Genomic DNA, 26,462 nt, shown 5'->3' on the forward strand with positions numbered 1-26,462 from the left:
CCAAGTCTGCCCCAATGAAAAATAAGGTTTGAGATGGGACTAAGTAGGATTTCTCGTAATTGACAAGAAACCCTAGAGAAAGCAAAGTTTGAATTGTTAGGGTCAGGGAGGACCGAGCAAGTTGCTGGGTTGGGGCCCTGATCAACCAATCGTCCAGGTAGGGGTAGACGTGGACACCTTCCTTCCTTAGGAACGCTGCAACCACCACGAGGCACTTGGTAAACACTTGTGGTGCGGATGCCAGGCCGAAAGGTAATATATGATATTGGTAGTGATTTCGGCCTACTAGAAAACGCAGGTATTTGCGATGAGATTGTGTGATCGCAATGTGGGTATATGCGTCTTTCAGGTCTAGAGAGCATAGCCAATCCCCTTTTTGCAGCAGAGGGAGAAGCGCGCCCAGGGTTACCATCTTGAACTTCTCATTGTGAAGGTACTTGTTGAGGGCCCGTAGGTCCAGGATGGGACGAAGCCCCCCTGACTTTTTTGGGATCAGGAAGTACCTGGAGTAGAATCCCAGTCCTTGTTGTAAGGGAGGAACGGGTTCTATAGAATTTGATTGTAAGAGAAGAGAAACTTCCTGCTCTAACAGAATAGAGTGATCGGAGAGACTCCACGGCTGCAGGGGTGGGGAGTCCAGAGGGAGGGTCAGGAAGTTGAGATGGTAACCTTGTGCGAGTATAGCTATCACCCACTGATCTGTGGTGATATGACGCCACCTTTCTAGAAAGTGGCACAGCCGACCTCCTACTGGTATAGCTGGAAGAGGGGTTTGGCAAGTGCTCTCTAAGTGAGAGTCAAAAACCCGTCGCAGGGCCAGGTGGTAGAGCTGCTGCGGGCTTTTGTTTTCGAGTCTGGCGAGGTTGAGTCTTGTGATAAGACCTTGCAGGCCGAGGCTTAGAGGACGGGGGATAATACTTTCGTGGCCGGAAGAAAGACTTTTTGGAGTCTTTTCTAAACGGCTGCTTAGAAGGCAAGTCAGGAGGAATGGATGAGAGCTGTTTAAGAGTCTCATGGTGATCCTTTAGTTCAGCAACGATTTGCTGAATTTGCTCACCGAACAAATTATCCCCAAGACAAGGTAAGTCAGAAAGCCTATCTTGAACTTCTGGACGAAGGTCAGATGACTTGAGCCAAGCCCAGCGTCTAGCAGAAATAGCTGTAGCAGAAAGTCTAGTGGAAGCATCAAATATGTCATAAGCTGTTCTTATTTCATGCTTCCCCGCTTCAAACCCTTTGTCGAGAAGGGATTGAAGCTGTGGCTGGAACTGTTCTGGCAAGGTGTCTGAATAGTCCTGCATTTGTTTTAGAATGACTCTATTATATTGAGTCATATAGAGCTGATAAGAAGCTATCCTGGAAATCAGCATAGCTCCTTGATATACCTTTCTACCTATACTATCAAGGAATTTATTTTCCTTAGTAGGAGGTATGGAAGAGTGTGGTTTTAGTCGTTTAGCTTTCTTTTGAGCTGATTCTACGACTACATAATGATGGTCCAATTGTGGTTTTTGAAAACCAGGTGCTGACTGTATGAGATAGGTAGTCAGCTTTTTTGTTTACGGGAGCAACAGACCCAGGAGATTCCCAATTCTTCTTTAGAAGGTCTAGGAAAACCTGATGAATTGGAATAGAGGTAATGACTTTTGGGGCATCCAGGAACTGGAGTAATTCCATCATCTGGTGCCTGTCATCGTGTTCAGACTGGAGTTGGAAAGGAACCAACTCCGACATTTCCTTCACAAAGTTAATGAAAGAGAGGTCCTCAGGTGGAGAACGCTTTCTACTTCCCGTAGGAGAAGGTGGTGAAGGTAAATCATCAGTGTCAGTAGAGGTATCATCACCCCAAGTGTCGTAAGGATCAGGTTGGTGACCTGTAGGAGCACGAGGGGGTTGAACACCTGAAGGCCCTGGTTGAGGCTCCGAGAAATTGGAAGGAACCACCGGGGGCATCGAGAATACTCTCGATGGAATCGATGTCGGAATCGGTGCCGGTGCCGGCATCGAAGGAACCGGTGTCAGTCTCAATGGAATCGGTGCCGGCATCGGAAACCTCGGTGGAGCAGAGGTGCGTATCGCCCCCGAGGAAGAGATCGGTGGCGAGGGACAACCTGGCACCGATGGAACTATCCCCGAAGGGGGAATTCGATATGGTGTTTCTCCACTTGATGAAAAACCTGTCGGTGACAGCGGTCTTGCCGGTGTCTGTGACACAGGTATCACCGGTGGAAGGGCTGTCATGAGCGCTTCCATCCGGTTTAGCAGCGGAGCCAGTGCTGCTGCAATCGGCTCGGTGACCGGTTCCACTCTCGGTGCCGGAGTTGGTGCCGGAGGAGTCTGGAACCGTTGCATCGCCTTGTCGATGGCCTCCTGGACCAGCCGGTCCAGTTCTGCCCGGAGACCAGGGGTAACAAGACCCGGCTCGACGGGAGAGGGAGGCTGAGGCTGAGCCGGAGGGACCACCGTCACCGTGGAATCGCGGCTCCCAAACCCAAAGGGGGTGAGGGTTGCCTCGGTGCCTGCAAAACAAGAGGGGACGGTGCCACCTCTGATCGAGGCTTCTTTGTCGGTGGCTCGGTCGGTGCAGAGGTCGATGATGTCGATTCCTCGACTGGCCGAGACTTATGAATTCGATGGCGATGTTTCTCCTTTCGATCCCCTCGAGCATCAGGGGAAGGAACAGGAGTCGATGGCCGTGAGGTCACCGAAGGCGGACGGTCACCGAAGGGTTGTCGATGATGATGAGACCTCGACGGTGCCGGTTCCGATGACGTCGATGCAATCAATGGCGTTGGGGTGCGGACATGGAAGAGGAGCCCCATCTTCTCCATTCTGGCTTTGCGACCTTTTGGTGTCATTAGGGCACATTTGGTGCAAGTCAGAACATCATGCTCACTCCCTAAGCACAAAACACAGACTCTATGAGGGTCTGTGATTGACATAGTTCGGGTACAGTCCGGGCACCGACGGAAACCCGACGCCATGGCAGTAGGCCAAAATTTTAGCCGCGGGACTGTCGACTGCCAACGGGCCTCAAGGGCCAAAGTCGACGGTAGTCAAAGAAAACGACGGCAAAACTTACCGAAGTTCCGCGGGTTGAAAAATTTATCGAAGGGAGACCCCTGAGGGGCAAATTTTTCTTTAAAGAAGTAAATTCTTAAATTCCTGTCAGGAACGTGGTTAAGAGCTCTTTCACCGCGTGGCTACTGCTGCGCGGAAAAAAGAAGACTGAAGGGAGACCCCTGCTGGCTGCAGGGTTGGTGCCGTGCTGGGCATGCCCAGTAGGGGCCAGTCAAAGTTCCTGAAACTTTGACAGAAGTTTTCCGTGGTTGGGCTCCATCCTCGATGTCACCCATTTGTGAGGACAACCATCCTGCTTGTCCTGTGAGAAAGATATTGTAAGTATTTCCATAATCTGGTCAAGTGACTGATGTGTCTTTTGACCTGGTGTGGGCAGTGATATATCTTCTTCAGAGAAAAGCATGGGTTCCCATTTGACAAGAGGAGGTCTTACTGGAGTTGAGCAGTACTATGGAGAATACTAAATCCAGATCTTTCAAATGGAAACCCTCAGCCAGCAATTGTGAATGTGTGAGGACTCTCAATGGGAGGAGGCAGAGGTAACAAATCTCCTTCTGCACTTGCTTGAGGGTGACCAGCATGAAGAGTCTGCTTCGAGGCTGGATTGCATTCATGGGGAGCTGTGGGGAGCCTAGTGCTTTGATGGAGTCAAATGCCTGGAAGCTGTTATGGAATGTTTCTTCGGGTGCTTCAAGGGGAATCCCTTGAACTGCATCAACAATGCTGGCACATTGCTATAATATTCTTCAATGCATGCATTGGGAACATCAAAATGGCTCCACATCCTCTTGCACTATGTGGTGAGAGATCGTATACTGCATCGCAGAGACTCCATGCACTGAGGGCTTTGATGCATCATGCGTGGAGTATATCAGTGAGATGTGCATTGAATTAATAGGTGCACTGTGCATCAAATGCACTGGTCCACCATGAATTCTGATGCATCATGTATCGAGCATAGCAAAGTGTCATGAATCAAGTGCGCCAATGGTGCTGTCTGCTGTGTCGACGCCACCAATGCATCCTGCTTTGAGGCCTTATGCTTCTTCAACGCAGGTTCCGACAACCCCAGAGAGTGAAGTTGCTTGGTTTTGACATAGGGTGTTTGTTCAACTTGACCACATGGCTTCAGCCTGTACTAAGAGATATACACAACTCAATTTTACTGGCCCTTGAATACTGGGACATCTGTCCACAAGAATAACAGTTTGCGTCATTGTTCAGCCCCAAGTATCAATAGCACAGCTTGTGGCCATCCATAAGTTGCTGCAGCTCCAAATTTTGAAGCCAATGAGTGTAGATTTTTAAGATTATCGTGAAAAATATCTGGAGAGACTGAGTGTATGTTTGAGCTTCTACTCAGACAAAAAATGACCGATAAGACTTAGGAGGCAATGCCCAAATGGGAACTTCTCAGTAAAGCTTAAAGCTAAAAGAGCAAGTAGAGTTAAAAGCTCTACTAGCTAGGAGAGATGAATCTATTCAGAGCCGCCAGATGACGTAAACCACATGTCATGGCTAATTCAGCCTGTTTATTGACAGGAAATTGAAGGCAACTACATATAGTTGGATCTGTCTGGCAACTATAGTAACATAGTAACGACAACAGAAAAAGACCAAATGGTCCAACCAGTCTGCCCAGAAAGTTTTTTATGGTAATAATTGCTGCTCCATGCAGATTACCCTTATGTCTCTGTTATGGGTTTTAACTGCTACTCAGTGCTGGTTACCCCCAAGCCTTATGTTAATGTTAGTAATATTTATAATCAGACAATGCTGCTTTAGCATGCTTTGCTTTTGGACCTGGCCATAGATGAAGTCCTGTGCTTTTTCCCTGATGTCTTCTAATCAGTTCCCTGGACCGTAAACGTCGGGGCCCAGAGTTGGCTGTCATCTGAATCCAATTCCAATTCTACTCCCCCCCCCCCCCCTGACAAAGCAGAGAGTGAGAGAGTGGAGCTCTGCAATAATACAATTAACTAGTAGCTTGTTCTGACTGGCAGGATGCAAATACAGTAATAACTTGAAATTTCAGTGGAAATGCAGGTGCTCATGTAACCAAGGCTTTTTGGCAGGATATGCTCTCCTTATGTCAACCAGGTCAGGGCAGCAGCTTGCAGTTGGTCACGGCATACCAGGTAATATTTACGTTGTAGCCACCCTGAGATTTAGTGTGGATTAGGGGAGGGTGCGCATGCATCAATTTTCTATCTTTTACTCCACCCCCACTCTCTCATGCACACACACATTTTCTCTGTCTTTCCCCTTTCAGAGATGACCCAACCACTAACCATAAGAACATAAGATATGGCATACTGGGTCAGACCAAGGGTCCATCAAGCCCAGTATCCTGTTTCCAACAGTGGCCAATCCAAGTCACAAGTAACTGGCAAGTACCCAGACATTAAATAAATCACAAGCTATTATTACTTATTAATTAATAGCAGTTTATGGATTTTTCCTCTAGGAACTTATCCAAACCTTTTTTAAACCCAGTTACACTAACTGCTGCAACCACATCCTCTGGCAATGAATTCTAGAGCTTAACTATGCGCTCAGTGAAAAATAATTTCCTTCCATTTGTTTTAAATGAACTACTTGCTAACTTCATGGAGTGCCACCTAGTCCTATTATCTGAGAGTGTAAATAACTGATTTACATTAACTTTTTCAAGCCCTTTCATGATTTTGTAGACCTCTATCATATCCCCTCTCAGTTACCTCTTCTCCAAACTGAAAAGCTGTAATTTCTTTAGCTTTTCCTCATAGGGCAGCCGCTCCATGCCCCTTATTTTTGTGTTACCTTCTCTGCACTTTCTCCAATGCAACTATATCTTTTTTGAGATGCGGTGACCAGAACTGCACACAATATTCAAGATGAGGTCTGACCATGGAGCGATACAGAGGCATTAGGTCATCCATCTTTTATTTGCCATTCCTTTCCTAATAATTCCTAACATTCTGTTTGTTTTTTTGATCACCATAGCACATTGAGCAGACGTTTTCAATGTAATATCCACCACTATGATGCCTAGATCTCTTTCCTGGGTGGTAACTCCTAAGATAGAACCTAACATTCTGTAACTATAGCAAGAGTTATTTTTCCCTATATGCATCAATTTGCACTTATCCATGTTAAATTTCATCTGCTATTTGGAAGCCCAATCCTGCAGTTTCATAAGCTCCTGTTGCAATTCATCACAATTCACTTGAGATTTAACTACTCTGCTTAATTTTTGTGTCATCCACAAATCTGATCACTCATCATACCCCTTTCCAGATCACTTATAAATATGTTAAAAAGCACCAGTCCAAGTACAGATCCATGAGGCACTCCACTGTTTACTTTTTTCCACTGTGAAAACAGACCATTTAATCCTATTCTGTTTCCTGTCTTTTAACCAGCCTGCAATCGACAAAAGGACATCGCCTCCTATCCTATGACTTTTTAGTTTTCTTAGAAGCCTTTCTCCCATCCCTGACCTCAGCATGCTCTCCCTTCCTCGCTTCCCCTCTCCTTAGGCATGGTAACACAGATCTACTGCAAGATTATTATTCAGCAGAGAACAGTTCTCCATTTACTGCTCCAGCCCCCCTCCCAGGCAATGTACAGGGAATAGAAGAAGGAATGAAAGAGCCTGGCGTAGACAGAGCGAAAAAAAAGAGAGACGAGCCACTCTGCTCCTTAATCCAGCCCCTCTCCTCCTGTCATGCAGAAATTGGTGGGTAGGGGAGTGTACAGAACAAGAGTAGAGCAAAGAACTACTCTGCTCCTTAAACCAGCCACTCTCCTCCTGTTTCTTCTCCACTCCGCACTCCCATGAAGCCTACAATGAACAGGAATGGATGGGCCAGCACCCAGAAATTTCATTGAAATCTTTTGAGTCTTCGTGTCATTCCTGTAGAGTTTACAAATATGAGACAGAGATCTATCTAGGAGTCTGGATATTTGGGCAACAGTTATGCTAGTATTTTATTTAGCATATTTATATTCCACAAAATACATCATATATTTCATGTGGATTACAGAACTACAGTTATAATATAAACACAGTTTTGGTAGTTTATTTGACTTTTTTTTTTATATATACCATAGTTTGGAGCAAGCCTTCACCACGGTTTACAGTGATAACAGAATACATTAAACAGAGCATATTAACTGATTACATTATAACGAGAAGCAAGGTAGGGAGTTAGAGGGGGTTTTAACAACTGGAATTCAACAGAGCATATTAATTGATTACATTATGACAATAAATTAAGGTAGGGGAATTAAGAGGGAGTTAACAACTGGTAATAAGATTAAAACTGTTTTCGTCCGGCAGGGAATAACTGTGTACATAGTATTGAGAAAATTGGGGAGTGTAGGGGACTTTGCATTGTGTAGTGGAGATGTATATTACTCTATACCTTCTCTATATGTTTGTTCGAAAAGCCAAGTCTTTAGTAGTTTTCTGAAGAGCTTTATGTTTTGTTTTCGTAAGTTTTTCCGGCAGGGTATTCCAAAGGCGGGGTCCTGCTAGTGAAAATGCTCTCTCCCAAACTGATGTGAGTTTGGCGGAGGTGATTGTGGTTATTGATAGTAGTGTTTGTTGGTTGATCTTGTATTGCGTTGTGGGGTGTATAAGTGTATTACAGCATTTAGCCACTCGATTTCTTTTCCATAAACTGACTTGAGTAGTAAAGTAAGCACTTTGAACTCAATTCTTTTTTCGATAGGTAGCCAGTGGAGGGCTTTTAGTGCTGGTGTGATGTGCTCAGTTTTTCTCTGTCCGGTTAGAATTCTTGCTGCTGCATTCTGCAGTATTTGGAGTGGACGTACTCAGTTACTTAGTTTATTATGGTAAGTCATGGGAGCTGGGTGTGAACTAAATATGGCATCTTATATACTCATCTACTCAAAAGACGGTACAGTATAAAGGAGAAAAATGACAAAATCTGTTTTGGATAAGGAGTGATATATTACAAGCAGACATCCTTTATGGATAGCAAATAGTATATTGCTAGGGAGATATTCCATGTTCCTCAGAGTAGCTTTTACCCTGTCTTTTTTTTTTTTTTTTTTTTTGCTATGGCCAGTGTAGGCAAAATCTATCAGGGAAAGTGCTGTTGAGGGTTCAAACTGATGACAGCTGAAAGATAAAAGATGGGAGCATTAGCAACAGAGCCAACCCAGAAACTGGAAATAAGCTGGGCCAAGAACCATAAAAGACCAAGAAGGGAGAAGATGATCAACCTCTATGAGATCGAATTGGCCAAAGCCAGGCTAGAAGAGGATTGCTGAGAACAGGAAGTTGTTGACAACCAGAAGTTTACCTAAGCTCTTCTGTGAGATAAACTCTCCCCTTTCACAGCGAAGCTCTGTTCCTTGCCTCAGGTTTTAGTTGAATGAAGTTCTTGTTCTTGTTCCAATTTTGCCCAGCTGCAGTGCCTACTCCAAGATTCAGCTTCAGTTTCTACTTCTGTTCTTGCCTTGCTTCTGCCTACAGATCCAGTCCTTGCTGTATCACCTTGCAGCAAGCCACAAAGCCAGTTCTTGTTTCTATTCTTGTTCCAGTCCGGTCTCCAAGCTGCAGATTCAGTCCTTATTCCAAGTTTCAGTCCTGTTTTTGTTCCAAGCTCCAGTAGCCATTCCGTGCCAATCTCCAGCATTACACCGTAGCTCAGAATGCAGTTCCAGCTCAAGAGTTCTAGTTTAAAATTTCAATCTAGACTCCAATTACTGATCTGAGTTCAGGTTCCAGCTTCATATCACTGTTTCAGCTCCAGCATTCCAGGACTCCCCCTGCCTCAAACCCAATTTCTACCTCAAAGTACAATGTGACTAAGGAACCTTAATGAAACCACAGTGTCCTCTAAACTGTCAGAAACTGCAGGTTTAAGAAACGACAATGTGGTACTGGTAATAAGATGGCAATGTGTAAAATATGCAAATCAAAAACCAATCAGGCAGGTAAAGGGGCACAGGTGCAATTGGGAGAAGACAAGGGACTTGTCACATGCCAAACTGCAAAAATGTGCTTATTTCAGCAAGTAAGAACATGCCTGGGTGATCTATTTCTGATGCACTGGTATGGCAATCTCCTAACATTCACCAAATGAAGTGGAGAGACAAAAGTCTCACCAAAAGGATAAATTCAATAAAATAGGGGTGCATCAAAAAGAGTGTGACATCTACAGGCACAAGAGCCTTACTTGCCGTAACCAAAAGTTTATTTATTAGGTTAACACAGATTATCCAGCAGACAAAGTCTTCAAAGGGTCATCGGTTGGCTGCATCAGGAGGAATGGAGATTTGTTTCTCATTCTGTTGAAGATTCTTCTGATCTCTAGTTTCGTCCCTCCTGATGCAACCAGTGCAAAATACGGCCTGTGTCGGGGGACCTATTGTAATATAACAATTAATATCTTGCTTTTCTTGACCCTTTGAAGACTTTGCTGGATAATGGTGAGATTACTTACCTGATAATCTCGTTTTCCTTAGTGTAGGCAGATGGACTCATAACGAATGGGTATAGTGTGCTCGTGCTAGCAGTTGGAGACGGATCTGACGTCAGCACGTAGTACATATACTCCTGCAGGAAGTGCAGACGCTCAGTAATCTTCCTTGCAAAAGCATTATGGATATATGTGTGACTGACCGATTGATTAACTAAACATGATTAACCTGACCGATTGACAGTAGCTGGAGACCGCCAGGGTTCTCAACCGGAAGGCGTCGACACCCGGCAGGGTGGATGCCCTATGTAAGGAAACATGGCTTACCTTGAAACGGTGAATCCCCATATATATCGGCAGCCGGGCAGGATGCTGAGTCCATCTGCCTACACTAAGGAAAACGAGATTATCAGGTAAGTAATCTCACCATTTCCTAGCGTGTAGCAGATGGACTCATAATGAATGGGATGTACAAAAGCTACTCCCGGTCTGGGCAGGAGGCTGCCCGAGGTCTGTTTAGGATTGCCCTTGCAAATGCTGTGTCCTCCCTGGCCTGGACTTCCAGACGGTAGAATCTGGAGAAGGTATGTATGGAGGACCAAGTTGCCGCTCTACATATCTCTGCAGGCGACAGCAGCCTAGTTTCTGCCCAGGAGGCCGCTTGTGCTCTGGTAGAGTGAGCCTTGACTCGTAGAGGTGGTGATTTTCCCGCTTCTACGTAGGCCGCCTTGATAACTTCTTTGATCCAGCGAGCAATAGTCGCCCGTGAGGCCGCTTCTCCTTGCTTCTTCCCGCTGTAGAGGACGAACAGGTGGTCCGTCTTTCGTACTGTTTCCGACATTTCCAGGAATCTGGACAGCAGCCTGCCGATGTCGAGATGACGCAGTATTCGACTTGCTTCCGATTGCTTTAACCCTTCCATGGTTGGCAAGGATATGGTTTGGTTGAGGTGGAAGTGTGAGACTACTTTGGGTAAGAAGGAAGGAACCGTGCGAAGATGGATAGCCCCTGGGGTGATTCTGAGAAACGGATCACGGCAGGACAGTGCTTGTAGCTCTGAGATGCGGCGTGCGGAGCATACAGCCAGCAAGAACACCATCGTCAAGGTTAACAAACGGAGGGACAGGCCTCGGAGGGGTCTGAAGGCGGGTCCCGCTAGGAATTCCAAAACTAGGTTGAGGTTCCACAGGGGCACTGGACCTTTCAGTGGCGGGCGAATGTGTTTGACTCCTTTCAGGAAATGTGAAACGTCTGGGTGTGTGGCAATGCTGTTGCCGTCACACCTGGGGCCGTAGCAGGATAGCGCTGCCACCTGAACTTTGATTGAATTGAGGGACAGACCCTTCTGGAGCCCATCTTGCAGGAAATCCAAAATGATGGGGATTTTAGCGGCATGTGGATTGGTGCTGCGAGTTTCGCACCAGGCTTCAAATACTCTCCAGATCCTTATATAAGTTAGTGATGTGGAGAACTTGCGTGCTCGGAGGAGTGTATCTATTACCGACCCCGAGTATCCCTTTTTCCTCAGTCGAGCCCTCTCAATGGCCAGACCGTAAGAGAGAATTGAGATGGATTCTCGTGGAGGATGGGACCTTGTCACAGCAGGTCCCTGTGAGGGGGCAGGAGTAGAGGATCCCCTGCCAGTAGTCTTCTCATGTCTGCGTACCAGGGTCTTCTTGGCCAGTCCGGGGCCACCAGAAGAACTAGGCCTCTGTGCCGCTGAATCTTGTGTATAATGGCGCCCAGCAGAGGCCATGGGGGAAAGGCATACAGCAGGATCCCCTGAGGCCATGGCTGCACCAGGGCGTCGATCCCATGGGATAGAGGATCTCGCCTGCGACTGAAGTATCTGGGTACTTGAGCGTTGGACCTGTCCGCAAGTAGGTCCATGCCCGGAGTTCCCCACTGATCCACAATCATCTGGAAGGCCGTGGATGACAGCTGCCATTCCCCCGGGTTTAGGCTTTCTCTGCTGAGGAAGTCTGCCGTGGTGTGGTCCTTCCCGGCGATGTGGACGGCGGAGATGTCCTGGAGATTTGCTTCCGCCCAAGCCATCAGGGGGGCTATTTCTAAGGACACCTGTTGGCTTCTGGTTCCGCCCTGTCGGTTGATGTATGCCACCGTGGTGGCATTGTCTGACATCACTCTGACTGCTCTGTTTCGAAGTCTGTGGGCATATCGCAGGCAGGCTAACCTGACTGCCCGTGCTTCTAGTCGGTTGATGTTCCACCCAGACTCTTCTCGGCTCCACCGCCCTTGGGCGGTTAGTTCTTCGCAGTGTGCTCTCCAGCCGCTCAGGCTGGCATCTGTAGTGAGCAGGGTCCAGGTTGGGGAGGACATTTTTGACCCCCGGCTCGTGTGGCCGGGCTGCAGCCACCACCGTAACTGATTCCGTACTCTGGCCGGTTGAGGTAGATGCCCGGTGTAGTTCTGTAATCGAAGCTCCACCGAGATAGGAGGGCGCGTTGTAACGGTCTCATATGAGCTCGTGCCCATGGTACTACTTCCAGAGTGGACGCCATTAGGCCGAGGACCTGTAGGTAATCCCAAGCTGTGGGCTGGATGGTGCTCAGCAGAGTCTGTAAATGATTCCAGAGTTTTGATCTCCTCTTGGAGTTCAGGCTGTCTCCCTGGGTGTCGAATCGGACTCCTAGGTATTCCAGCGACTGCGAAGGCTGTAGGGAACTCTTGTTTGTGTTGACTACCCATCCTAGGCTTTCCAGAAGAGATATAACTCTGTTGGTTGCCCGGTGGCTCTCCTCCGGTGACTTTGCCCTGATCAGCCAATCGTCTAGGTAGGGATGGATGAGAATTCCTTCCTTCCTGAGTGCTGCCGCCACCACTACTATTACATTGGTAAAGGTCTGCGGCGCGGTGGCTAACCCGAAAGGTAAAACCCGGAACTGAAAGTGTTGTTTCAGGACTTTGAAGTGTAAGTAGCGCTGGTGATCCCGATGGATTGGGATATGCAAGTAGGCCTCTGACAGATCCAGGGATGTAAGATACTCCCCTGGCTGTATTGCACTTCGGACTGACTGCAGAGTTTCCATGCGAAATCCTGGGACCCTTAAGTGCCGGTTGACTGACTTGAGGTCCAGGACGGGTTTGAAGGTGCCCCCCTTCTTGGGCACAATGAAATAAATGGAGTAATGCCCAGAATTGATCTCCCATGCAGGCATTGGGATTATGGCTTTTAGGGACAGGAGCCTCCGCAAGGTAGCTTCCAGTGCCGCCCTCTTGAGGGGTGGACAAGGAGATTCCACAAACTTGTCTGGAGGGGTTGAAGGAAGTTCAGGTAATACCCTTCTCGGGTGATGGCGAGGACCCACTGGTCCAAAGTAATCTCGACCCATCTGCGGTAGAATAGGGTTAGCCTGCCCCCTATGGCTGCTTCCCCCAGATGGGTCGGCTGATTCTCATTGTGGGGTGCGGCCAGGGCCAGCACCCAAGCCGGTTCCCCTCTTGTTGTGCCTGGTCCGAAAGGGCTGGTTCCTGGTCTGAGAACGAGGTGCTTGGTAGCGAGTCCTATAGGGGTTGAAGCGTTGAGCGCTTCTACCTCTGGATGGCCTAGGAAATGGGCGCTGGTTCCTCCTTGACTTGTCTTCTGGTAAACGGGGTATTGGAGAGGCGCCCCATTTGTTAGCCAGTATCTCGAGGTCGCTGCCGAACAGGAGGGATCCCTTAAAGGGCATTCTTGTAAGGTGAGTCTTGGAGGAGTCGTCGGCCAACCAATTTCGTAGCCAGAGCTGTCTCCTGGCTGCCACTGAGGATGACACTCCCTTGGCTGCCGTACGAACTAAGTCGGAGGCAGCGTCAGTGAGGAACGAGAGAGCTGATTCCATTTCTTCTCCCGGGGTGTTGTTCCTGGCTTGTGATAAACAGGAACGCGTCACCACGGGCAGCAGGTCGCTATTCGTAGGGACATGGCTGCCACCTCGAAGGCTTGTTTCAGAATGGCGTCCAGGCGCCGATCATGCGCATCCTTGAGGGACGCCCCTCCCTCCACTGGAATGGTGGTGCACTTCACAATTGCGCAAACTATGGCGTCTACCTTGGGGCACGCCAGCAGCTCCTTAGTTGCCGGGTCCAGGGGGTACATGCTAGACAAGGCCCGACCCCCTTTGAATGAGGCCTCCGGCGCATTCCACTCCAGATCAATTAGCTGCTGTGCTGCTTGAAGGAGGGGAAAATGGTGAGCCGTTTGACGAAGGCCCTCTAGCAGGGGGTTCATTCTAGGTTCCCCTGGGGTGGCTTGGCCCGGGATAGCCAGCTCCGACAGGCATTGAGAGACCAGATCTGGGAGATCCTCCTTAAGAAAGAAGCGTCTCATGGTTCGATACGGCTCTATCCCCGAGGGAAGTTCTCCCTGCTCGGGAAGCTCGCCTTCTTCCTCAGAGCAATCTGAATCCCCATAAGTGGGGCTTCCGGGTGGCGAGTGGCCGTGCCTAGGTCTAGAGAGTCCAGGAGCCGGGTCATCTGGTACGTATGGGTCCGTTCGGGGATCAGACTGCATTTTGACAAAGGCATGAATCCCCTTGAATAATTCCACCCAGGAGAGTGAAGCAGAGTCTAGCCTCAGAGGCACCAGGTCTCTAGGGTTCCCCGGCTGCTCACCTCGGCCTGCTAGGTCTGGGGTGTTCCCTGAGGAACTGGCAATCAATCTGGGCTGGGACCGGCCTTGGCCTGGAACTCCCAGGGCCTCCTCACATTGGGCACATAGGGAGTCTGCTTCCTCGCTCTGTGTGGCTCTGAGGTGGCATGCTGAGCAGAGGCCTAGAGCTCTTATGCCTGATTCTGGAGATGCCGGATCTGTGGACGTCTGGGCTCTCATACGCTCCATTGCGTCTGTTATCTCGCTGGTGCGCTGCCAGCCGAAAGTATGCACCTTGTAATATGTGCGAAAGCTGTGCGCCAGCAATGTGCACCTATCAGCGTGCGCCCAAGTACTTTTGGGCGCCTAACATACGCACCCGTTGCCTGTGCACCTAGTCTTAGCACTAGATCGAGGCGGCGAACCAGGGCAGATGGCGAGCAGGCAGGCATAATGGCGGGCCTCCACGCAGGCAGACCCAGCTAATCCTCATTCCTCGGAGACCAAAGTAAAGATGTACCCCTTACCTGATCTTCGGCGCTTCCCGGTTGCGACCCGGGCGGTCTCCGGCTGCGGGGGGAGAGGGTGATTACCGTCACCGCCGTGCTCGAGGAAGTGCACCCGCTGCCTCTAAGCCGTGCCCAAACTCGTCTCGCTCGGGGGCCAAGTCCTCACCGCGCACGGATCGGGACCGAGGCTGCCTCTATGCCGCGCCCGAGCCCTTCTCACTCGGGGGCTAGGTCCCTGCCGCGATTCGGCCACCGGACTGAGGCTCTTACCTCCGAGGGACCACGGAAATCACCTCGGGAAACTCAACTGGGGGAGGGACCCGAGGGTATCACCGCAGGAGTGCGGGGCTCGTCTTCAGGTAGGATTCTTCTATGAATTTAATCGTTAGAATTTGGAAAAAAAAACGCTCAGCGAGCGTGAGGGAGCTCCAAACTGCTTTGGAGACGGAAATTACTGAGCGTCTGCACTTCCTGCAGGGGTATATGTACTACGCGCTGACGTCAGATCCGTCTCCAACTGCTAGCACGACCACACTATACCCTTTCGTTATGAGTCCATCTGCTACACGCTAGGAAATGTGTTAACCTAATAAATAACCTTTTGGTTATGGCAAGTAAGGCTCTTGTGCCTGTAGATGTCACATTCTTTTTGACGCGCACCTATTTTATTGAATCTCCTAACATTCCAATTTACTGTCAAACTGAAGAGATGCCAGAGTCAAGTTGGGCTTAATGCTTAGGAGTAAGACAGCCATTCGTTTAGCACAGGAGATGCAACTTTCACTGAATCTCAGGATCACTCAGCAACAGTCATCAAAAGGCTAAGGTACTGGCACTCCAGAAGGTTTACCAGCTTAATAAGGTTCCACATGTTGCGAGCAAATACTGGGAATTCAATATTAAAGTCATCAGTAAAGCCTGGGAATTCATTACTTTGCATGATTACGAGTAACATATGTGCTTTATTGTAGGTCAGATAAAAGAATTATGGATCTGTGGTCACACCTTCCCTTTTTGGGCAAAGAACAGAGCTTTAGAGAACAATGATGAGGATAGAGTGCACTAGAAGGGGAACAGATGAATATTCTGGGACTAATTCATGCCAACTCTACATCACATTAAAAAGGATTTTGCTTCATCCAAGGCAATTTTGATTCACATAGCTGCAACGATTTGGGTTCAGTAAGAAGAATGCAGCTAACCAAAACAGTTGATATCCTTATTCAAGGGTGAAGATATTACTTATTTCAGTATCATCTCTTGGTGGCTATGGCATAGTATGACTGAACATAGAGCCATAGGAAAATAGTAGAGAAAGGACTAATCAGGAAGTTTTCATTGTCATCAAAAGGAAGAATGTGCTTACCACCCATACGTGTTAATTATACAAGTATGCACATGCCTCTATTGTCCAGAAAGCAGGCCTTTATCAGACACTGGAAGTGACAAGTCCTTGAACAACTTTCAGGATGCAATGGAGGCATATGTTCTAGGTACAGAGGCTGCAGTTAGTGGGCAGTGAAAAAGGACAAACAAAAGTGCTGTACTCACTTATGACAGGAATTGTTTCTAACTCGAGATTCAACCAATGTGCAATTGTTTCAGACAAACTACCCTCTCTTCAACACCGATGAAGAAGAGAGGGTAACACATGGCCAGTTTTCTGGCCATAAATGTGTTCAGCTGTTGAACACCACAGGTCATGATATAGCTGTATCAACACTAAAGGCTTCAAATACTAAAAGGTGTCCAGGTTAGCCCAAAAGGTAACAATGGCCATGTTAAGCAGAGTAGATTGCTAAGATATTTATAAATACTTAAAGAATCAAGGGACTATGACAAATATTTAGAATGAACATGGATACAAACCAATAGCTGTAATAGGTGAGTATAAAGATGTATTTTTATTATAAAGAGGTGTTATAAATATTAGAAATAAAATATTCTAGGAGAATAGAAATTAAACATAGAAATAAGAACAAAGAAAGACAAAACCAGCAACTGGGATTTTAAGCAATCTAAATAATAGTAGTACTTTAAATTAGATAACTGAATTAAAAGAAACTGATTTTTCACCTTATGTGCCACAATTTGAATGCATAACAGGACTTATGCAATCCAGAAGATTGTCCAAATGTCAGCAGACATTCATATATGCTGTTAGAGTTGGCAATCACATGAAGAGCACAGGTGTTGCTATTGTGAATGAACATTTAACTTTGATAAATATAGATCTATTTTTTTTAGATCTATATGGAAGGTCAGAGTATTCTGCTTCTAGTGTTACCAGTTCTTTACATTTTTATTGTATAACTTTCCCTTCCTTATAATAAACATTTTATAACCAAATTTTGTAATGTTAAAACATACAGTATCTCAGGTGAAGGAAAAGATTAGTATAAGAAGAGTTTTCTTTCTCGGAGATAACTGTTTAATACAGTCTTCTGTTCAAAACTAAAAGCAGCATATTAGAAGAAAGGTCATCGCAGTGAGAGTGGGGTGATACAAGAAACCACTCCAGTAGGCTTGGAAAATGAGAATATCAACTGTAGGGATACATCTTCCACAGCAACAGCATAATCCATTTGAACTATCATATCATCCGCAACACATGAAGCTACTAGAAAGGTGAAACAGTTCAATGGAGAATGCTATCTCCCTAAATAACCAATTAAAAATAACTTTTCTACCAATAAACATGCACCTCGAATCTCCATTCTTGGAGCCTACAAAATGTGTAGGCAGGATGAACAGGAAATAAAGAAAGTGTTACATAAAAATTTAATATACAGATAACTGAAGTATATTACCATAAAGAGAACAACATTCTTCGGGCCAGATCTTATCACAAGGATTTCAAAGTAACAGTGGCAGATAATAACCAAAATGGCCCATCCTCTGTTGGTAGATGTGCATATAAAATTTCCAAATGCAGCCATCCCTTGGATTTTTCACCTGATCTCTCAACTCTCTATCTGTTCCATACATAGCCAAGTCCATCACAGTCATCAGACTATTGGCCTCTCCATGTTTTCTTTCAGTCCTGATGAAGTCATACCAATGCTGTTTTGGGGTTGTAACTGCTGTTCTATGCAGGTTATCCCAATGTACTTCATTCTGTCCTCTTGCAACTATGGATCCTCTATGCTTATTCCAGGCATCTGTGAATGCAAAATTGTTTACCTGTAACAGGTGTTCTCTGTGGACAGCAGAACAAATCAGCCACACATGTGGGTGATGTCATCCGATGGCACTGTGATGTAATGAGTACTCTCGTAGTTCAAAGAACAAAACAAAAAACTTCTGAGCATGCTCGGCAATTTCCATGTCACTACTGCATGAGTCTACCCAGTCTCTTTAATAGCTAAGCTTCAACTACAGGGAGAAGGGCAGGACTGTGTGGCTGACTTGTCCTGCTGTCCATGGAGAACAGCTGTTTCAGGCAACCTGCTTTCTCCATGGACAAGCAGGTGCAAATACAGCCACACAAGTGGAGACCATAGTTCCCTCTAAGCTGAGTGCATGAGTGATTGCTTATATATTTCGGAGCATCACTCACAGGTTTTACAAGGTCACTCACATAAAATTTTCTTTGTGCTATATATAGAAATAAAGTGCTAATACTGGCACTCAAAAGTTGTTGGTTTAAAAAAAATTTTTGCTCACATGAATAAAAATCTGCACACACCTAGTCACTCCTTGGAGGGAACATTGGTGAAGACTCCCAAGTTGAAGGTTGTGCATTCAATTTTAACTGATAATGAAACTATTCACAACCCATTCAATTTCTTAATTAAGAGGGTGGAGGGATAGCTGAAGCTTTTATTTAAACAAAATTTTAAAAACTGCTTGGCGAAAAATACTGCACATCCAAAAGTCCTGTTCAAGATAATAATGTTTAGTAAATATGTGTTCCGAAAACCAAGTAGCTGTTTTGCATGTATCTTGTATTAAAGCTAAATACAGAAAAGTTGCTGCAGTTGCTTGTACCTTATGAGCTCTTATTTTTTTAAGAAAGATAAATGCCAACTTTATTGAAATATACAGAAATACGTCAAGCAAGCCATCTTGACAATGTTTGTTTATGGACTAGAAGACCCTGTTTAGATGTGCCATATGAAAAACAATTGAGATGTTTTTTCTGAATGGTTTTGTTCTTTCCAAATAGAATAAAATAGCTCATCTACAATCTAGAGTATGAAGAACCTGCTCAGAAGATGAAGAATACGGTTTTGGGAAAAAGAGTAAGAAGTACAATTGTTTGACTCAAATCAAAAAAAGTCAGTGACTATTTTAAGTAAAAATTTACGATGAATTCTGAGAATCACCCTATTATCAAAAATTGGCAAATATGAAGAATATTCTACCATGGCTTGTAGCTGATGTGTTCTACATGTTAAAGTTACTGTTACAAGAAATCGAAATTTCCATGTTGAGAATTTCATCCCTGTGGTCACCAAAGGCCCAAATGATGATTTCATTAATCGAGAGAGAACTACACTGAGATCCCATTGGGTCAGAGATACTCTGATATAAACCTTTAATGAATCTAGAAATTAAAGGTAAATTATGCAATGGACTTTGACTGAATTTGACTTAAGATCAGAATTTGAAAGATGAAGATATTTCAATAGCACTGAAGTTGAACACTTGAAAATGTCTGTTCTGAGAATAACAGAGTGACAACTTCTCCACTTAAAATTCTATGATCTTCTGGTAGAAGGTTTTCTTGCTGCCAAAATGACTTGTTGAACTTCACATAGAATTGGCATTCCTTGAATTAATTTGCTCTCAATATCCACACTGTGTGTGCTAGAGAGCAAAGGCTTGGATGAAGAAACATTCATTCTCTCTCAGTCAATATATCTAGAATTATTTGAAGACAATCAAGAGGTGCCACCGAGTCTCTGAAGTCATGGAAACCATGCTTGACAAGGCTAAAAGGGACCTATACATATGTTTCCCTGGTCTTTTCTCAGTCGGAGAACTGATTTTTTTGTTAAAGGAATTGGAGAAAACGCCTTTTTGCTCCTTATGGGGGGAATGTTACCAAATTATGTGCTGATATCTTTGAAGAGAAAAAGTAGCAGCTTGTGATTGCTCAGAGATTGACCAGAGACGGCATGGAGATGGACTGATTCAAGTGAAATTCAGTGAGCACCTTCGGTAAAATATGAGGAATAGTACACAGCTGTATCGCCCCTGGAGTCTCCCGGCAAGACAAGGCCTACAGCTCGGAAATTCTCAGCGCAGAACAAATTGCCACAAGAAGCAACGTTTTCAAGGTCAGTAACCACAAGGACAGGTTACTTATCAGTCTAAATGTAGAACCCACTAAGAAATCCAAGACCAAATTAAGACTCCATAAGGGTACTGAAAATCGCAAAGGAGGACAAAGATGTTTCACTCTTTTCAGGAAATGGGCCACATCAGGATGAGCTGTCAAAGAAACACTATTCACTTGGCCCCTGAAACAGGCGAGAGCAGCTACTTGTACCTTTAAGGAAGAGCCAAACTTTTATTCAAGCGATCCTGCAAAAATTCCAAAATGAGTGGATCTTGGCCAAATGAGGAAGAGTACCTCGATCCTCACACCAGGCCTGAAACACTCGCCAAACTTGTACATAGGCCAAGGAAGTGGAGAACTTTCTAGCTCTAAGCAAAGTGGAAATCACTGCTACAGAGTATCCACATTTCAGCAATCGAGCCCTCTCAAGGGCCATGCCCTTGAGAGGGCTCGATTGCTGAAATGAAGAACCGGAACCTGACTTAGCAGGTTCTTGGTGCCGGAAGTCGAAGGGGTGAGTCCCGCAGGAGCCACTGCAAATCCATATACCATGACCTCCTGGGCCAATCCAGAGTCACCAAGATCACCATCCCTCTGTGGCACTTGATCTTTCGGATCAATATGCCCAACAAGGCCACAGAGGAAAAGCATTCAGCAACTTGTCTTCCAGCCACTCCTGCACTAGGGCTCCATCTCTCCTGTGACTGAAGAATCATGGAGCTTTCGCTTGTGAGAAGTTGCCAGAAGGTCTAAGAACAGGGGCCTCAGTGATCCAGAATCAGCTGAAATGCCTCAAATGCTTGCTTAAGGATATTTCAATCCTTCTATCATGAGCATCCTTCAAGACCATGCCTCCTTCCACGGGACTAGATGTCTGCTTGGAGACTAGACACACATGTGCATCTACCTTCAGAAAATGTCAATGCTCTCCTGCCACTGGATCCAGAGGGTACAGGCCTTCCAAAACCCAACTACCTTTGAACTTAGCCTCTGGGGTACCCCACTCAAGATCAATTAATTCTTGAATGGCTTCCATCATGGGGAAAAAACAAGAGGCCTTATGCAAGGAAACCAAAATGGGATTTTTCTTCGGCTCCATCACAGCATCTGCCTCAGGACCTCTGAGTATTTTCAAGGTCTGGGAAATCAGTGCTGGCAGTTCATCTTTATGAAAGATCCATAGCATAGTTCTATACAGTTCTAATCCTGGAGGAATTTCACCATCCTCAAGGGAGATAGAATCGGCGTCATCATCTGAGCCATCCGGACCTCCATCGGGAAGTCTTGCTGTCACTCTAGCAGTACTCGGAGTATTAGAGAGGGATGAATAATGGGCCTGGAGAAATGTTTGCAATCCCTGGAAAAGTTACCCCCGAAAAGGTAGAAGCATCCAATCCAAGAGGTACTTGAGGCGTACTCACTGAGCTACCATCCCCCTGCTGAGGAACCAGTTAGGGGAGTTCCAAAATCAGGCGCAGCACCTGAGCTGTCTGCACCCAGACCTTATGGAAATCAGAGTAAGGCAATTCTCCCTGAGCTTCCAAACAGTGCTGACATAAGTTATCGGGCACTCCTGGCTGAGATACCCGAATATGACAAGCAGCGCAAAGAAAAAGGCTCTTAGGATTCTAAGGCATAGGCGCCAATAGCACACACTAAAACATCTCAAAGGGGAATTTTAAAAGCTGGGTATGCACCAAAATTGGGGTATGTGTGTGCATGTAACACATGCATGTTTGCCCAATTTTATAAGCCACCCACATGTGCAGATAAGTCCCCAATGCATGAATATCTTGCATTGGGGGAAAAAGAGGACTGAATGTGGATGGGGTGTTCTGGGGTGGAGCCAAGAGATGTGTGTGCAAATACCTATGTACCTGGGCTTTTGTTTTGGTTTTTTTTCACATCCAAAATACTAGGCCTTCAAAAATTAGGCGTCCAATACTTAGGCATCTCACACCTAAGTGTCCCAATGCCTAAGCATCCAAAGCTTAGGCGTCCCAAAAATAAGCGCCGTAAAACAATTTAAGTGCACAAAATTTGTGCACACAGGTAAGCATGCAGACACTTAAGGCGCCGCTTACCTTAGATGCATATAATACAAAGCCCAACCAGACTTCCAAAAACTGGACACACAACCTGGAAGCACAGCTAGACGCACATGCCGAACCAACAATCCTGTAGAAGGCAGCCTTAGAAAGCATGCAAAATGCTGTTGCGGCCTACCACGTGGCACATGGCGAAAAAGCCTCAGAGCTTTCTTTCTTTTTTAAGCTTACCTGAGCTCAGCCTTACCTAGCTGAGTACAGAGACTGTCTCCAGCTGTGGAGGGAGAGGGCATATGCCATCACTGCTGTGCTCAGCTTCCTGCATCCATTGACTTTCAGCTGCTTTAGAAGTATGTCAACAGCAACTGAAAAACAAGCTACTGGACCAAGGCACTCATCTGAGGGACCATGGACATCACCTCAGGAATTCTCAACTGTAGGAGGGTCCTTTTGGTATCACTGCAGGAGAGCGGGGCAAATGTAATATCCTTAATTCTCCTTTTTTGAAATGAAGCAATCCCCAGTCGGGGGATACACATCCACCATCTGCTGGAGATGGAGAACACTGACAGGCTGATGTCACTGCAAGAGAATATGTACTGTGACGTCAGTTTGCTCCATCTCCATCTGCTGTTAGAAGCGCATAACTCACTTGTTCTGGATTCATCTGACTGGATGCTAAGAAATAATTTTTATTTTATCAGAGCTTTAATTTACCTATCAACACTTGATGAATCAAAATCAGTTATCTCATAAGTAAATTAAAATTGCAATAGTTTTGGTTACATATTTTACTTCTGGAGATATTTTTTCTTCCAAAAGTTGCAAAAGTTAAATCCTCAGGTAAAGATTTCACTTCAAAATTATGCATGCAAAGTGATGTGTGGGTTCTTTGTATTATATTTGCCAAAATGTATTAGTCAAAACTGTTTATAATATAAATATATTATCACCAAATAGAAAAGTCCTGAGGTAACTAAATAATAAAAAAGGAAGATTATGGAGAACGTATGTTTACAAGGGTGAGATCTGCTGAGCTAGAATGCTATGGATAGTTCAGTCTATATGATGGTCCTACCCTTGAACTACAAGTTTGAGTATTTTGTAAAGTAATATCCTCCTTTGATGATTATGTTGGCAGTTGATATAAACTGTAAAAGTAATGGGTATATGTGGCATTAATATAAACAGGAAAATAATTTAAGGAATATCCTGAATCAAGTATTGCTCCTATAAAGACACTGGATGACTAACCTAAAAGATGGAAAGAATTGAAAGTAACTCTTGAGGGAGCCAAAACATGCTGTCTTTGCCAGAGAAGACCTCCGCACCATTTGGGTTTTATACAAGAGAAGACGACAAAGAGGATTGTTACACAGAATGGCTGGCTTACAGTTCTGATTAATACAACCTTTTTACTGGCTTCTTGCAGCTTACTAACATCCTTCACATATCAGCCGGAATGCCAATCAGACAGTGGAGGGGGACACGGTCGACAGTAGAAGCAGTGGTGAGCTGGATGTCAAAGAAGAAATGATAGACCCTGGGAAGGCCGAGGAATGGTATGTATAAGGCCAGTCTGCTTAAAATTGCTTAAGGCTGGTTATTATATTAATGGGTTTCACAGTTCCAAACTAAATAAACCAGCTAATCAACATGTGAGGACAATTTGTGGACTTAACTACAGGAAGTATAAAACTACTAAATGTACTACTTCACACTAGGAAAGATGTTCAAATAACATGAATCTAAGCTTATGTACAGCAAATGAGGATGGAGAATGTAGCTTGGAATGCCACCTTAAACTTCACATTTTCACAGCAATTTAAAGATACATTTCTAAACATTAGGGATGTGCAAAGTTTGATTTTGGGTTTTTTTTCATCTTATATTTAGTTTCATTGTCAAGGTGTTTTCATTTTGTTTTTAGTATGTTTTACAGAAGCGCACACAGGGACAGTATCTTTCAAATGGGCGTGCGGGATCACATATGTACGTGTATATGGGCATGCAACCAGATACGCAATTTTATATACGTGTGCATGTTATAAAATAGCCTTGGCACATGTATGTGTGCTCCTAATTTAATAAGTGCGTGTGCACAGCTGAGTAATGTCTGCTTTGAGCCACGCAAGGGAGGGAATTTTATAACAGGTGTGTGTCCATGCCATGACCAGTTTCACCAGATCATCCACCAGCTTGCCCAGTCTACAGATAGATCCTCCAAAACCCCTGGTTCTTTAGCCTACACTCCCCTGTTATCTCAGACACCTCAAACACTTAAATGCATAAAAAACATTTTATTTAGATTTGCACATCCTTCTTAGCAAAAGCAGAAGTAACTTTATGCTCAAATACCTGTGTGCGTGCCCAGGCACATAGGTACTTGCACACACATCTCTTAGCCCCACCCTGGAACACCCATGCTCCATCCACATTCCGCCCCTTTTTTCCCAATGCAAGATATTCATGCATTGAGGACTTATCTGCGCATGTGGGCGGCTTATAAAATTGGGCAAACACGCATGTGCTAAATGCACACACATATCCCAATTTTGGTGCGTACCCAGCTTTTAAAATTCCCCTTTAAGATGTTTTAGTGTGTGCTACTGGCAGTGACTGAGAATTTTTCCTATCCCTATAGATCACAGGGGGTAAGATGCAGTGTGCGAAGCCCTGGGGGGGGGGGGGGGGGAGGGGGGGAAATTGTGTCGATCATTTCTACCCCCCTAGGAGCCCCATGGCTATGGGGTAAGAAGCGGTGTGGGAAGCCCAATGGGGGATGGGGTGGGGAGGATGCTAGCAATCTCGGGGAGGGGAGGGCTTATTTTAAAGATTGTCAGTGGGTTTAGTTGGTGGGGTACAACTACTGTAAAGGCATGAACAAAATTTCAATTCTTTAGTTTATAAAATATAACATGAAATGTAATTTACATTTCCCTACAAAAACAGCACACAAAAAACCTTGTTTTCAGATATCACTATAGGTTAATTTTAGCATCAGCTATATACACTACTATGCCTCATGTACCAAATTAGATCCCCATTTCAGAACTGTGCATCTACTTTTCTTTAATCAAAATCAAAAGATTTCTAAAATTGGTTTTACATACTGTATTTAGCTATTAGACATTATGGAACAATCACTTCTGCAAAGACACAACTCAAGATCAATGAGAAGAAATACGGTTCTTGAAGAAACCAGCTGTTGCAGGGAACAGAATAAGATGAACAGTGTGTATGTGATAGTTAGGCAGAGAGGGATTAAGCAAAAACCTTTCTGGAAAATCTATGAAGCTTGTAAACCTCAGAAGTCATTAAGCTGTAACATTAGAAGTTAATTTAGCAATTTTATTCCCAATGCAAGTTTGTAAAAAAACAAACAAACCATGTAATGGAGTTTAAAATAATAAAAATGGTATAATTTAAAGTAGTATAAATATTTGTTTGCTATAACCCATATGACACTACATGTGATTGATACACATCATGAATACTCAAGGTTGCACAGAAAGTTATTTCATATATTATTATACCGTATCAAACATTTCTACGCTTTTCTAAAATGGCTACATCACCTTATACTTATTACAGGAATTAGCATCAAACAGTGTGGTTCCAGTTTTTATGGCAACTCATTTTATGAAAATTGTTTGCCAATTATTGAGTGCACACAGGCTGAAAGGCTTGTTATGCCTGGAATATGTTGCAGCAACACAAACCTTGGGTGCTCGAGGACACTAATCTATGGTTTGCGCTTCAGAACTTAGAGCTTGGATCATTTTGGCAAAAAAAAAAATCCATACCCCGTGATGCATTACAAACATACATTCTGGCATTTGGCATTGTGCAAGCGGTAACGTTTGAAAGATTTTCCTGTCCAGCACAACATTTCTGGTCATCAAGTACAAAATTCAAACCAACATTCTCCATCTGTGTTATTTTTTTTACAGTAATTTATATATTAAAAAAAACCCAAACATTAGCAGATGAGGTATTTCTATGCCATTCATTTCAAATATGAAAATTTAAAAAATTTGAAATTTTAGTAACCTTTATATAATCAAGTTTCTTTCCTAATAAAAATAGTATAGAGATGTGTTTTCTTTTAACCAATAAGGATAAATGGTTTTGTATGATCTAACTAATTTATTGATATTTGTTAGCATTAACTGCACAAAGTCATTAACCAAATTTATTTATTTATTTATTTAGCATTTTTCTATACCGACCTTCAAGGTTAAATACCTTATCAGATCGGTTTACATGCTTGGAAACAAATAGCAAAGACATAGCACTTACTCCCAATGCTGGCAACCTCTGTGTGCAACTCACAGCAATTTTCAGCTTCCAGTCTGTTTCACCATCAAGCTGGTCAGTTCGAATAAAACAGGAACCTTAAAAATTACATAAAGAAACCAACTATTAGACCATAGTTTATTAAAACAATCCCATTAGCCATATTTAAACAGAGAACTCTCCATAGCTTAGCACTTTAAATATGTACAG

At 44.7% G+C, this 26,462-nt stretch overlaps 1 protein-coding gene across 1 annotated transcript in view; it reads right to left on the bottom strand.

The window, feature by feature from the left end:
• Positions 1 to 26,462, bottom strand: part of ATP9B (ATPase phospholipid transporting 9B (putative)) — a 1,157,977-nt gene that overhangs the window by 683,949 nt on the left and 447,566 nt on the right. The window contains exon 9 of the mRNA XM_029590836.1: positions 26,256 to 26,350. Coding sequence (XP_029446696.1) covers positions 26,256 to 26,350 — 95 coding nt within the window. The remainder of the gene's footprint in view (positions 1 to 26,255; positions 26,351 to 26,462) is intronic.

The sequence above is a fragment of the Rhinatrema bivittatum genome, chromosome 2 (genome assembly GCF_901001135.1).
Source record: "Rhinatrema bivittatum chromosome 2, aRhiBiv1.1, whole genome shotgun sequence".
Taxonomy (NCBI): Eukaryota; Metazoa; Chordata; class Amphibia; order Gymnophiona; family Rhinatrematidae; genus Rhinatrema; species Rhinatrema bivittatum.